Genomic DNA, 15,251 nt, shown 5'->3' with positions numbered 1-15,251 from the left:
CTACCCAGGGAACAAAACTTATGACTTGTTCTTTTTTTCCTGGAGACAACAAGGACAGAGAATAATGACTGTTACTGCCAACACTACATTTTATTTAGTGCAAGAAGCTTTTCTGCATGAGGCTGTAGCAGCAGTATCAGCAGCCACGTTCTATCTGGTATTTATGAAAAGGTATTCACTGGTAATCTCCTAGCTTCAGGGTGCTGTGCTGTCCAAATCATTCAAGATCAAAATACCCGGTCATTGTCACCATCTGTCAAGACCATTGTATTCAAAACAGTGTGTCTCTGGGTTATTCTCTTTCTCACACACACATATGCAAACTCAACAAAAAACTATGTTTATGATGCCAACAAAACACCAAAAGAAAGTTTATTTAATCATTTCTTTCCCCAGCCAATCAGGCACCCCTTCAAACCAGTGTTCCTCAAAGCATATACTTCTTAGATTTTACTAATATGCAGACTTAGATCTACTAAGTCTGGGAGGAGGTCCAAGAGTCTGCATTTCTAATAAGATCTCTTAGATCAGGCCTTGATAGTTAAAGCATCATCCATAGACCAGTAGATTTGGCACCACCAGGGAGCTTGTTAGAAATGCAGATTCCGCCCTGGCTAGTGTTACTCAGTGGTTAGAGTGCCTGCCTGTGCACCAAAGGGTCTTGGGTTTGATTCTGGGTCAAGGGCATGGACATGGTTGCAGGTTTGATCCCTGGCCCTGGTTGAGGCACATGCCAGAGGCAACCAATTGATGTGTCTCTCTCACATCAATGTCTGTCTCTCTGTCTCTCTCTGTGTCTCTGTCTCTCTGTGTCTCTGTCTCTCTCTCTCCCCGCCCCCTTTCTCTCTTTCTCTCTCTCTTCTTCCCACTCTCTAAAATCAATGGGAAAATATCCTCAGGTGAAGGGGTGAGGATTAACAAAACAATAAAAAGAAAGAAGTGCAGATTCTTAGGTGCCATCTCAGACCTACTGGGTCAAAACCTGGGTTTTAACAAGATCCCACATTAACATTTGAGAAGCATTGTTCTAACCATTTAATATGCCTACAATATAAGGCAGGAGTCCTGATGGGGCTCTGGGTTGGAAAATAGACAGGTAGACTTCCTGTGCCCATTTCAAAACTCTTGTGTACCCCTCCCCCAATTTAGCACCTTGCACCAGATAAAGGCACAGACAGATGCCTCTTTGTTTAATCATTCATGGCATGATGGATTTGTTATCTATCTTGACTACCATGTTCATCCATAACACCTTGGAGAGGTCCATTGGGCCTATGATCACACAGGGAGGAGTAACCAGAGACTTGACCAAGATCACAAATACAGATTCCCAGGGGTTTGGCTTAACTTCCACATCCACATACCTGGATGGAGTGGGCACAGCTAAATGCAAAGTAGAAATCTGGTCTAAGCCTTTGTCATTTCTTAAATGGAACCTGGGCACTTATGAGACTCTTTTCTCCTTTAGGAAGAAACATGAGATTCCCCTGGAAATCGCCCGAGAGGAAGATGGAAGGGGCCATTTAAAAGAGATAGAAGCTGCAGGCCGCAAGACTGGGGCCAGAGGGCTGGCAGTGGAAAACTCTGTTGGGTTGTGATCTCTCACTGAGAAGTTCCAGGTGCTTTTTTGCTTCCTGCAAAACAAAGGAAGAAAAGGAGAAGACCATGTCCATAGCTCTGAAGCAAGTGTTCAACAAGGACAAGACCTTCCGGCCCAAGAGGAAATTTGAACCTGGCACACAGAGGTTTGAGCTCCACAAACGGGCTCAGGCATCCCTCAACTCAGGCGTGGACCTGAAGGCGGCGGTGCAGCTGCCCAGCGGGGAGGACCAGAATGACTGGGTGGCCGTGCACGTGGTGGACTTCTTCAATCGGATCAACCTCATCTACGGCACCATCTGCGAGTTCTGCACCGAGAGGACCTGCCCTGTGATGTCAGGGGGCCCCAAATATGAGTATCGGTGGCAGGATGACCTCAAGTACAAGAAGCCGACTGCACTGCCCGCTCCCCAGTACATGAACCTGCTTATGGATTGGATCGAGGTCCAGATCAACAACGAAGACATCTTTCCAACATGCGTGGGTAAGTCCATGGCCAGCTTCTTGGTTATTTTGTCACATCCCACCTGAGCTCAGAAGGTTTGTAGAGGCTCCTTCCAGGACTGCCTTTGAACACTGGATACCACACGTCATCAATCAATGTTTCCCCAAATTCCATCTCTCATGCACCTGCAGTTTCTTTTTCTATATCTAAGAACCTCATTGAGATTTTGAAAAATATCAGTTGTGGATACTTACAATAATTTCATGGACCTCAATCATGAAATCACACCTGTCACATACTGGGGAACATTGTCTTGGTGAAATGTTAGATTTGATCTTGCTGGCTTCCTTAGGACTAGACCTTAAACCCACCCAGTCATTCTGGTAAGGTTCTTATTATTTAACTAGTTAACTAGTTAAAGTTACATGATCTCTGGTGCAGTTATGGTATTTACCTCTCAGGTTAAGAAATCCTAATGGGAGAATCCATGGATTTGTTTGGGGACCAATCAAACAAGGGGTTAACATTCCGGGAAAATAAAGATCCTGCCATTCTGTTCTTCCCTCTCCTGATCACAGGTTATTTATCCCAGGTTATGCTGTCAACTCTAGAACCTTGTGTAGTTGCTCGACTCACCAGGATACTTGAAATGCAAATGATTTTGTTTCCCTTGTGCTCTGAGCCATAAAACTCTTCAAGGGGAAGAGCCAAACCTTTTCTACACCTTGTATTTCTTTCTTTATGCTGCTGATCATTAGTGTTTCCATGCACTGACAGACTGAATTTAAAATTCAGGGTTCTTAGGCCCTAGGACTCAGGGGTGGGCAAACTTTTTGACTCGAGGGCCACAATGGGTTCTTAAACTGGACCGGAGGGCCAGAACAAAAGCATGGATGGAGTGTTTGTGTGAACTAATATAAATTCAAAGTAAACATCATTACATAAAAGGGTACGGTCTTTTTTTTTTTTTAGTTTTATTCATTTCAAATGGGCCGGATCCGGCCTGCGGGCCGTAGTTTGCCCACGGCTACCCTAGGTTCAATGGGAAAGAGCAATCTCCTTACGTCCATTGTCATATCTCCAGTGTCTAGCTAGCATGGTGCCCGGAAACCCTTGTAGGCACTCAGGAAATATTTGTGGAATGACTGAAAAAATACTTGTGCTGTTAGAAAGTATTATTAAAAAGCTCTGAAATGGTTGGCGGATAAAAGAAGCATTTGAAATGCATTGCTGAAATCACTTCTAGTTGGGATGCGTGTGTCCCCATGTGGCATATGGAAACTTGAGGTGGGGCGTATGGAAGTAATTAAGTTAATACCAGAAGAAAGTGCATAAATTGATTAAGGCAGTGCGTACATCTTGAAATATTCAGCACACAAACCAATTTGCTCAGAATCATGGTGTTGCCTTGACTTGTCCAGTCCCCTCATGCTCTTTTTCTCTGCTGCCCCTTGTTAAGGAAGGAGGTTGGCAGGGGGGGAAGGGGGGGTTGCAAACCCTGACTTACCAGACTAGGAGGAAGAGGGCAGATTCCAACCCCTCTCGCCAGCCATCTGATAGGCACCTCCAGTGGGTGAGAATTTCTTAGGTTCATGCCTTTTTGCACTTTCTTAGACAGTCAGAGGCTTCTTTTGTTGCTGGGAAGAATTTTTCTTTTCCAAAAGCATCACCAGCCACTGCCAATGCTCTGTGCAGAGCACATGCTAGCAATAAAGATAAATAACTGTGGGCCAGGAGACCTCCTCTTTGTCCTTTCCCTTCTGTTCCTGCTCCCTGATGCTTTGAACTCTGGGCACTTCTGCTCTTGCTGGCAGCTGTGGCTACCACGTAGGGCCATGGTGTGTTACTTGAGGGTGAGGAAATTCCTGGAGGTGGTTTTAGACTTTGCTTGGAGGAAATCAGGGGGTGTCACCATGTCCCCTAGAGTAACTGACTTTGCTATCTTTTTCTAGACATTTTTTTAGTCATTCACTTGGTTTGGGGGGCATACTGTCCTCATCAGAATCCTTTTCAATTTATGCTCCATAGTCCACCAATGTTCTGGGAGATCTCAATAGATGCACCATGATTTTTTTTCCCCATGAAAAAATAAGTTCGGGACATGCTGAGTGAAATTGATTTCTTTATTGCAAGACTTTTAATATGCTAATATGCATTATAAATCTCCAAGAAAGGAATAATACTTCAGTATGTAGTTTTTCCTAATTTGAACCTGCTGGCTTTTTTTTTTTTTTTATGGAACATCATTATCATCTTTTGGGAAATGTTGATCTATATAAATTAGAGTTGTCAAACTTTTGTTTGTATCAGAATTACTTGGGGCTTCTGTTAAAAATATAAATTCCTTGGTCTCCCTCCCCCCCCCTTTAACAACTAAATTTGAATCTCTTAGGTAAGACCTAAGAATTTGCACTTTTAATAAGAACCCAGCATTCTATCCTCTGTTTATTGTTAACCACCCAGAATGCTTTTCATTCCCCAGAAACCGTGTGTTTCTTACCTCTCTGGTTTTATCCACACTGTTCTCTCCTCTGGATTCACCATCTTCTCTTGCATCCTTGATACACTGTCTTCTTCCATCAATTGAGTGTAAGCCCCTTACAGTTATGGAATATGTCATATTCATTTGACTGTCTCAGCACTAATCCAGTCTTTGTGCCTTATAAGTTGTTGAATGGGTGGGAGGATGGATGGGTGGATGGGTGGACGGATGGAAGGAAGGATGGAAAAATAATTTTTATAAAGTCCCAACAAGTCTATGTTGCTGATGATCAAAGTGAAGTTAAACAAATGTCTCTGGATCCTTTTAGTATCATCCTGGGCATTTTGTGTACCTTGCCTCCACAAAGCTTAATTTTCCCTGTTTTACTTTGCCAAGGTGAAATGTTAGGGCTCAGTAAAAACAACCACCATCCACCGTCACCCTGAAGGTCTTCATGAGCTTCCTGCTCACCTCTGTTATTTGCCCTCAGACCATATTTTTTGAAATAACTTATCTTCAGGAGCCACTTTCTTCGTTAGACTTCACTTCCTGCTCTTCTTCCTTCCCCCTATTCCAGCCTACTTTTCTTCTTTTTGATCTTTCTGCTGCTATGAGTCATTATTATCATGGAAATGATCAAGACACCTGTCAGGATAGAGTAAAAGAAGAATTCTCAGCAAACAGCAGACCCTGGGTGGATGAGAAACGGGGACTTCTGCTTAGCATTACAACTTTGAATCCCAGGCATACTTCTGGGGAGTGGAAGGGGCTCCAACTTCGCCTCCTCCCCACTGTGATCCAAGGAAATAGAACCGGAAAATACTGACAGATGTGAAGGCTTCGCCCTTCATTAGGTATTAAAGGATATAAACAGCTGTTGATCAGTACCATTGAAATATGGAGGAAAGAAAAGCTTTCATCTGCTCCTAGATCCCAGGGTAACCAGGAGACCGGGGCTGTGTCAGAAGTTGAGCTTTCTCAGTTGGGGAAATACCAAACAGATGTGGCTCCCTTGTGAACCATAGTCTCCTGCACTTTCCCTTGATCCTCTCCAGCTTCCTTTGTTAAAAAGCCAACAGATGTCCCCATTAACGCTCCTAAGGTAGCAGTAACTTCAGAAGCAAGGCCATCTCCTCTTCGATTGTATCTCTGTCCACTTTTAGAGGTAATGACAGAAAATAGGAAGCCTACGAAGCCACCTTTTCCCCCCTGTTATCTGTCTAATTACAATAATTTTTATGTCCTAGCCCTCAGCTTCCCATTTTTCTATTATGTAATAGGATTCACTGTCTTAGATCTGACACTCAGAAAAAAAATGAGTAGAAAACTTAGAGCTCCCCCAACTCATGTTTTAAAAAAGTCTTTGAACGTGGAGCAATAAAAACATTTTTAAAAATAATTACATGATCTCACCTACCTCTATGGTTTTAGGATAAATGGGTGTCAGGGAAGGAAAGATCCGGGAAAGGAAGGGAAGGAGCGAGGAAGGGAACTCATATTTATTGAGCCTGCTAAGTGCCAGGCACTATTAATCTTTCTTAATCCTTATAATAACTCAATGAATTAAATATCTCATTTTACCAATGAGCAAGGTGATATTTAAACAAGCTAAGGGGCTTTCCGGTTTTACAGCTAACAAGTCATTCACAGGTCAGCATTTTAGCTCAAGAGTGTCTGGCCAAAAATCTATGCCTTTGTCATCCACTACCATTCACAGTATGTATCATTATTTTGTAAATTTTCCTTCACATAACTAAAGACTTCAATGGTTTTAGGAGGTTGTCTAGGATGGAGAAAATGTCAGAAAACCCAGTTTTTGCTATAATTTTTTAAAGAAACGACTTGGTTTTGTTTTTACTTGGTTTTGGTTTTGTTCACTCCTGTTTAACTAATTACCTCCGGCATGCCTGAGGAGTTTACTGCCACTATAGCTGTTCCCACGTCGCATCCCACAATTGGACAGAGGATGACGTAGCCCAAGAAAGGCTTTGTGAGCTCATGACTATCCGTTACTGCCATTTGGCCATTCATTCATTCAGTAAATGTTTGTCGAGCACCTGCTTGGAAGCAGGTTCTATTTTAGGCACCAAGAGAGCAAAGCAGAAATCCTGTCCTTGAGCAGTCTCCCTAATGTCCAGAAGGCCTAGTTGCTCCAAATTGCTCTGTACGTTTGCTAACATGAGTAGTTTGTTCAGCGGCCAAGTGCATAGTGGAAAGAGTTGCATCCCTCTGGTAACCTTTCTCACGAGACTACAGCTGAGTTTCATCCTCTCTCAAAATATTGTGGCAGGAAACACGAGACTAGAAAACTGTCCATAGAGATGAGCTTTTCCGTCATGGGCTGTCGGAGAACTGAGTTTATAATGAGCCTTTAAATTGTAACTTTGCATTTTCTATTGCATGTTTCCCTCATGGTATTTTAATTTTGATAGAAATGTATATAATACTGGTAAGACAGAATGTACATCAACAGCATAGACTTCCAGTGTGGTAGACCCAACATCGGCTTGTGCACAGAGACTTGGAGGAGGTCAGCTAGCTCTACATTGCAGATGCTTGTGACACTGGTATGGCCTCAGAGCTAACATTTCTCTCTTAGTCAACTACAGATTATAATTCTGATCTCACAGGGCTGTTGTAAAGATTAAATGAGGCAGTGTGAGTAAAAACTCATGGCTCAGAGCCATCAGCACCCAGAAGAGGTGCTGAAAAACAAATGTGTTAGTCACCTCTCCGCATACATTTCTACATAGCTATTAACCAGAACTCACGTAGACTACTAAACAATTTCTGAACAACACCCCAGAAGAATAAAATGGGTTGTAAAAGACTCAACAAGATTTTTTTAAAAATTAGCCGTCTTCATTGCTGAATCATCATGATGAGGTTATAAATCAGGTTTTCGTCACTCAGAGAGTTGGGGAAATTTTAATGTTCCTTTAGGAGCTAGACCAACTCCTGGTTTCAGGGATGAGCGCCTCACTCTTAAAGGAGAAAGCCTGGATGAATCTTCTTGCTTGGTTTTCAGAAGACTGAGTATTAAATCTGCTCATGCCCAATGTCAAAGCAGCAGTTTAGCTGGAGAAATGGGGAGAGGGCCCACTAGTCACCTCTAGGGCAAGCCGCTCATTAAAATCAGTGTTGGGCAAGGTGACCTGGATTTGAGCTCTCAGGAGGATGGGAAACGCTGTCTCAGACAACTCCAGGCACTGAGTCCCCAAGGTAGCCCTGTGAACTGGCGAGTTTTTCCGAGGCTTTGCAAATGGGGTTTGCCTTTGGGATCTGATCAGCTGACTCCCTAAGAATTTACTAGTTGTGAGGGTATAATCATATAGCTGCCATTTTCTGAACATGCACTCCCTAAACGCTTTAGCTGCATTATGTCATTTAATCTGCAAAACAACACAGTTGAGGCAGGTAGTCTGATTTCCATTTCACAGATAAAAAAGAGTAAGTACCATGCCCAGGGTCATGCAGGCATGGCTAGGACTCAGACCCGAGGCCACCCAGCTTCGCAGCTCCTGCCCGCCCCTCCTCCAGCATCTTGTGTCTGTGATGTTCTTGCCCCAGAATCAACAATTCTTAATCCTGCCTGTTGCCTCCAATGTTAAGTCCTCTCTAAGCAATGTGGTCAGCCAAACCCATCAGGCACAGCAAGGGACGTGGAAAGGGACAGGCCCTTCACCCGAGGCAAATTGTACAGGGTCCTTACTGACAGCAATTCTGAGGTTCTGCTTTTTTACATCTTGCTGCTCTAGATTCTGATGCTATTCACATTTGTCCAGTTGTCTGTTCATAGAAAACATGCAGAGACAGCTGAATCCGCTCTTCCCCACCCCCACCAGCTGCTGGAGAATTGATGGTCTACTGTGATGACCACAATTCCCCGCCCCCACCTCGTTAACCCAATGCCTCAGTGATGTGGTGGCTGAGTTCATCAGAACAGTGTTAAATAACCACCCCCACTCACCAGATCCCAAGAGATACCTCTGAGAAATGGTGAGGGCGACCATGTGCTAAGAAGCAGAGAGGAAGGGAAGGGGAGACAGGGAGCCCTAGATGAGGCTGCCCTGCAAGTTAAGGCTGATGACCTGCTGTCCGGACCTGCACTGAGGTCTCCATTACCTGTGCAATGTAACTTTAATGGGCCACATCTCAGGTGACAGGTTGTTACATCTCAGCATCAGCTGGGCAGGGACGTGGGATATGTGATATCCCGTGGAAAGCAGAGATAAAAGCAAAGGCTGTGATGGGTGGGGGAAGGGCATCTGCTGCTCTCACTCAGTTGGTGGCTGTAGACATGGGGCCCATCCTCAGCCCAGGGAGGCTGCATTGTGGGCGTCAGTGCTGCGTGGAGAGGCATCGCCAAATGTGAGGGATGTGGAAATGTATCCAGAAGCCTGGAAGTGCAACGGGATGAAGAAAGAGAACTAAACCAGAACTCTTGCCCAGACCAGAATATGGAGTTGGACAGACCATTGTATAGGGTGTCCCAAAATTCACGCCAGATTTGAATTTTGCGTGAGCATTAACAACAACAATAACAAAAAATAAAAGCCTAATTTTACTTGGTTTATTGAATCAGATTCTAATATCTGTTGCCCTTTGATTTCAATCCCTTCAATTTGATAAGCATTACTAAGTACCAGTTGTGGCCCAGGAGCAGGGACAATGAAGACCAATGACGACCACGGCTTTGCGTATGTGCCAACAAAGCCGTGGAGGCCATTTACCCGATGTGCTATTCCATACATAACCCTATACTGTATACTTTATGAATCAATAAAAAATTTACAGTTTTCAATTATAAACCTGTGTTTTCTATCAAAATTACTTCTTGTGTGACTTTTGGGACACCCTATATAAGCCACTTCAAGTAGGGGTGATGTCCCCAAGAGCACACGGGAGTTGTCACCGATGTCCCAACTGAGTTCTAATGAGAGCACAGGTTTTTGTTTTCTGAGCAGAGTGTATCAGCAGGGCCCTGATACCATAGCCTTTTCACTCTGCTTCCCTGCTAGCTAGAGCGTCTAGATACTGAAATAACATCATTTTGAAAAGAGGCCGCATGATTCAGCTGCCCTAGACTTCCATATGTAGAAAGTGGTTCACAAGCTTTTCCTTTAAAACACCTGTAAGGCCTCTGAAGATGCTTTCCTGGTGCTTTATCTTGAAAATTCATGTTAAATTCATATTCTAAATGATAATTCTATCTATGTGTTATATCACATAATTATTCTTTCCCTTAAGTCTTTATCTAGTAAAGTGGGTGCTCTGGGAAGATAAGCCAGTTTGGGAAGGAGGGGTGGTAGCAAGAAACAGAAGTTTAGTCTAAGACCTGAGTTTGATTCCCAGTTACCAACTTCTACTAGCAAGTTTTCAGACTCTCTAACCTGGTTGCTTGTCTATAAAATGCACGTCAAAGTATTTATTTCACAGGATTGTCACTAATCCTACATAATAAAGAGCTAATATGCTAATTAAACCAAACAGCACAATGATTGTCTGGACGACGACCTTCTGGACGAAGCCGGGGCTACGAGGGCTGAGCCCCTTGCACAAATTTCGTGCACCGGGCCTCTAGTCTATAATAATAAAAGTGTAATATGCTAATTAGACAGGACGTCCTTCTGGACAACCTTCCAGATGAAGCTGGGGCTGCGAGGGAAGCCTGGGACCCGGGTGCCTGCTCGGGTGCCTGCTGGTGGCCAGAGGGAAGCCGGTGCCTGCAGCCGGGAGAAGGAAGGCCTACTCTTGCATGAATTTGTGCATTGGGCCTCTAGTATAAAATAACATGCTACATTTAAACACTTAGCACAAGTTGGGTATGCGTCCAATGTTAGCTCTCTCAATATCACACAGTACCATGAAGAAATAGACTGGTCAGAAGAGAAAGGAAAGAACCTGGGGTGAAAATCCATCATTACATGAAACATTTGGCTGTGGAGTTGATAATGCATATTCCTTCATCTTTGCTACATTTTATGGAAGCAGCAGAGGAAAAGGTAAACGTTCATGGGATGAGATTAACTGTGTGGCCTTGTCCGCCAGAACCAGGAACGGGCCCACAATAGACCTGCAGGTGTTTGTTTCACAGGCAAAGCCCAAGGCCTGCACATGGCCTGCACGAAGCCAGTTCCACCTTCTCGTTTCTGCCACGGGACGTAGCACCCAGCCTAACAGTGCACTGAGAGGACACGTGGCGAGGGAATCACCACTGTGCACGTGAATTGACCCACCGGTTCCATAGGTCATATGCAGAACAGGTGTGCTCCTGAAAATTGGAGGCCGTTCAATTTTTTGTCATTTGGCTACGATTTTCATTTCTCAGAGAGAGTTCAATAAAGAAAGATTGGCAAAGGATCCCTTCATATGTGAATACCTCTTTAATGAAATGATGTGGAGTACAAACTGAAGTTGTTAACTGTGGCTCAGGAAAAGGAAAAATCTTTCTTCAAAGGAAGCAATAGGTTTTCGGTGTTTCGGCATCATCCAGCCCAGGATCCCAGGGCTGGAGAGCAGGGATGATGCAGGGAGGAAACTCCAGCCGGTAGTCAGGTATTTATTTTGTTGCCCACCGCCGTGTCATACTCTTAGGAATCCGCCAGCAGGGACAGGCTCCTTGGCTTCCGGTGCGGCTGCAGTGAGGGAGCCTCCCCCGCCCCCCCCCCCGCCCCCCCCCTCGCCGCCTGTGGGCAGCACCGTGGAGCGTCAGCATCTGGGGACCACCAGCAATTATTTGTGGATGACTACCTTCAGCATCACCTGATTGCCTGACCCAGCCAGGGCCTCCTCCCATGACCAGCAGGGGCAGAGTGAAGAAAACTGTTGGAGATTGAGGACTTCCCTGCTATGGCCCTCAGCTAAATCGTTTCTATTTGGCCATCCCACATGGGAAAGAAGAAGCCTGCGGCTGAGAGTGTCTGTCTTTCTGTGCCATGGAAGAGGAATATGAGCAGGTATGTTAATTACGGGCACCAAGTCCCGTGGGAAACCATCTGTAGGCATTAACCGTTGGATGGCTTTATTTTTGTTTTCCAAAAATAGGTTACAGGTAAGGGCTCGTCTTCAGTGCAGGTTCAAAGCTGTTCCTCTCCTGCGGGCTGTGTGATCTCGACCACCCCGGAACCTCTCTGAGCCCGTCTCCTGCCCTGGAAAGTGGGGGTAATAATGATAATGTCCACTTTGAAAGGCTATGAGAATTAAGTGTCATGATGCATAGAAAGCTCTTAGCTAGTTCCCGGCAGCGGACTAAGTGCTGAATGTATTTGAGCTTTATTTCCTTTCCACAGCGATGAGGAAGGGAAGACCACTAATTTATTTCAGCTTGTAGTGCTCGATTACATAGAATTTCTCCTGCAGTATTCTCTGCACATTTTCTTCCCCAACTGAAGTAAAAATTGAGGAAAGCGACTGATCATGTTATAATTACAGTAGCTATCTTGGAAAAATAACTTCCATGTTCATTAGAATCTCAGCTAATCAAAACTTTATCATCAGCTGAAAGCAACAGGTTTACTTTTTCTGTAAGGAAGGCAGCAGTTGCAAAGTTTAAAATACATGAATAATAATGTTCACTACCGTGTTTTCCTATTCTGGGCTGAGCAGTGTGCCAGGTTCTTTATGTGTGTGTTTGCTAATCCTCACAGCAGCGCTGGTTGGCCATTCTTATTATCCCTGTTTTCACAGGAGGAAGCTGAGATACATTTCTCCCCCGCAAAGGGTGGGGAGAGCCGAAAGGGACCCTGGGATGGTGAAGCAATCCGGTGGAACCCAGAGCGCAAACCACTACACCCAGGACTAGACACACAAAGGAGGAGCGGGCTCCCTGAGCCTGGGAGCCAGGGCTGCTCAGCAACTGGGAGCACAGAGGAGAGGCTGAGTCTGAAGGAGAGAGAGGCAGAGAAACTGGGCTCTGCTCAGTTTAGAAAGGTGTTTTGTTTTTACCCCTTTTCCAAATGAGGAAACTGCACCTCAGAAAGGCATAGGTCACTCGGCTTCTGAAGGCCTAGCTCTTTCCAACATCCTTGTGTTTTTCACTATGCCGTAAACCCCTGTGACTCTAGGTGTGCATGCATACCTTCTCATAAACTCATAGACAAACAGGTTCAAAGACTGAGAGAGGCAAAATCAAAAGGATAATTTGAAGAAGCAGGAAGGCTGTCTGAGGCCTTTGCAGAAGAAATTCTGCCTGGATGAAATAAGATATTTCAAGTCATGCCGTGTTACTTTCTCATTGTGCCTTCAATACTGTGCATAGATTTTGACTCATGGTCTGTGGAAACTGGGAAGACTAGTACCAGTGGGACAAACCTCCCTTAATAAGATGGGACAGATGGCTCAATGGCATTTTCATGTGTGGTGAGGGCTGATGGTGTGTGTGTGTGTGTGTGTGTGTGTGTGTGTCTTTTAAAGATAAAAATCTCACTGGTGAGGAAGAAAAGGAGGGAAAAAATGAACAAAAGTGTATGAGAGGATGCCAACTAGCCTCGTCTAGCACCCTGTAGATTCGCATTGAACAGATGAGCAGACCCATGTTACTCAGCGCCTTCCCTGTAACCTTCAGACCCTGCGACCCTGTCGCCTTCCCTTCTCACTCTCTGGTCTCTTAACCCTTTTTCTCCTGGGGTTATTTTCTTCCCAGGAGACAAGGGTCAGAAGGTTGCTGTAAGCTCTTAATAAGATAATACAGTGAGCATGATATGTATAAAGTGATTGGTAAATATCAGCTACCATGATTACTAACAATACTGTGTTATTTCTGCAAAGTAGTTGCTATGTTTTCTCCCGTATGGGAAGCTGCACCAATAAGTTATTGGTAATAAACATACCAATAAGTTATTGAGGTCCCCAAACAAAGACCTTGGAGCCCCAAGCCCCTGGACAGACAGGGGCAGAGGCAGGTTTCTGGGCTTGAGCCGTGGTTTCTCAGTCACCCCTCAGAAAATTGACACTTTGGGGCCCATGAAATATTTTTAGTCTTAACCATGTTGACTCTTATAATAGCCATGAACCGTGGAGGCCCTTCTCAGTCTGTGGTGACTCACCAGGGGGCTGATTGGACTCTGTTGTTTCAGGTGCCACAGGTGTACATTTCACCGCCTGCAGCCCCTGTCCCCCGGCCAGGCTACCCAGCAGCTGCCCGTTGAGGGGGGTCCATGGGGCACTCCGTCAGCTCAGGAAAAAAACAAGCCAAAGTGGCGCTCAAGGTTTTCAAATAAAATAGTGGAGCCTTTTCCAAAACAATTTGAAAAGGGGATGTTATCAAAATGAACCTTTTATTTATTTTTTATGCATATATTTCAGAGAGGAAGGGAGAGAGATAAAGGTAGAAACATCAATGATGAGAGAGAATCATTGATTGGCTGCCTCCTACACACCCCTACTGAGGATTGAGCCTGCAACCCAGGTATGTGCCCTGACTGGGAATTGAACCATGACCTCCTGGTGATGCTCAACCACTGAGCCATGCTGGCTGAGCAAAGTGAACCTTTTAAATTACCCAATAAATAGATCCATAAGGACAGGTTTCTTTAAAAAGCTAGATTTCACCAATCCAGCAGTAGAAGTTCTGAAGCCAGACTCAACCTCAGGCGGGCGCAATGCTTTCAGCAGGGAGCAAGTGAGGCTCCTAGACTCGGGCAGGAATGGGCTCCAACTCAAGTTCTCTTCCAGCTGCTAGTGCCCTAATTTACTGCTCAGGTTTTTTTCTAAGGTTAATGCTTGGCTCCTTTGCCCAAGCTGAAGCGGTGGTGAAAGACTGAGTGACTGAGTGTGGTGCAGCCCCTTCCTTAAAATAATTTTTACCCTGGCCCATAGCTCAGTTGGTTAGAGTGTCATCCTAATACACCAAGGTTGGGGGTTTGATCCCTGGTCAGGATACATACAAGAATCGACCAATGAATGCATAGATGGGTAGAACAACAAACCAATGTTTTTCTCTCTCTCTCCCCCTCCCTCTCTTTCTCTAATATATGTACATAAGAATTCTCAGTGCTCTTGACTGTACAGTCACTGTTATTGTGTCTGTGAATGTAACTTCTAAAAGGTAAACAGTGACTGGCTTGCATCACAATGTCTTAATGCTATAGCAACTAAATAAGAAAAGAAAAAAAATGCACCTGGCATATTCTAGGAGGGCCGATGGAGAGGCCCCTGCTCATCTCACCCAGCAGGCCTTCACTTAAGAAATAGCAAAAAGAAAGAAAAGAAAGAGCAACCTAGCTTCTAGACGTCTTTTTGTTTTCAGTAGGATTTAGCGAAGTTGTTATCCCATGCTTTCAGAAGAAGGCTCCAGACTAAAAATACAGCAATACACTTTTTAAAATGACACAATAGAAAACGGAAAGTCTCCTTTTTTCTTTGGAGATAAGCAGTTTCAGATACAAGACAGGCAGCTGTGTCCATAAGGATGGCTCTCGCTTCTATAGCACAGCTCACTGCTCATAAATAATGCGTCTGACACGTGTAAGATGGATGCTTCAGTGAATCTCGAAAGCCAGAGCTCTACTGACAGTGTCATGCGGTTGCAGGAAGATGCTTATCAGAAATGACTGGGTGTTCTTTTTAATGCACAGCAAACGGATCATACTCATTGATGATCAGTAAATAAATAGATCTCATATGAGTAAACACATTTGCTAACAGAGCCATGGCCCCTTCACTGACTAATGTCCGGTAGGGTGGGGTCTGTGTCTCCCTGCTGTCAGTGAGGACCAGATTTCA

The 15,251-nt window shown here is 44.6% G+C and overlaps 1 protein-coding gene across 4 annotated transcripts in view; it reads left to right on the top strand.

Moving 5' to 3' along the window:
* The window catches only part of MOB3B (MOB kinase activator 3B), a 183,072-nt gene that overhangs the window by 60,807 nt on the left and 107,014 nt on the right, over positions 1 to 15,251 (top strand). For all 4 annotated transcript variants that reach the window (XM_070400797.1, XM_070400798.1, XM_070400795.1 and 1 more), the window contains one exon: positions 1,469 to 2,083. In XM_070400797.1, coding sequence (XP_070256898.1) covers positions 1,666 to 2,083 — 418 coding nt within the window. In that variant the 5' untranslated portion in view covers positions 1,469 to 1,665. The remainder of the gene's footprint in view (positions 1 to 1,468; positions 2,084 to 15,251) is intronic.

Source organism: Myotis yumanensis, unplaced genomic scaffold (genome assembly GCF_028538775.1).
Source record: "Myotis yumanensis isolate MYYU_CA2020_CCGP unplaced genomic scaffold, mMyoYum1.0.hap1 SCAF_21, whole genome shotgun sequence".
Classification (NCBI taxonomy): domain Eukaryota; kingdom Metazoa; phylum Chordata; class Mammalia; order Chiroptera; family Vespertilionidae; genus Myotis; species Myotis yumanensis.
The sequence above is the reverse complement of the archived record's forward strand: the minus strand, read 5'-3'. Positions and strand labels throughout refer to the sequence as shown.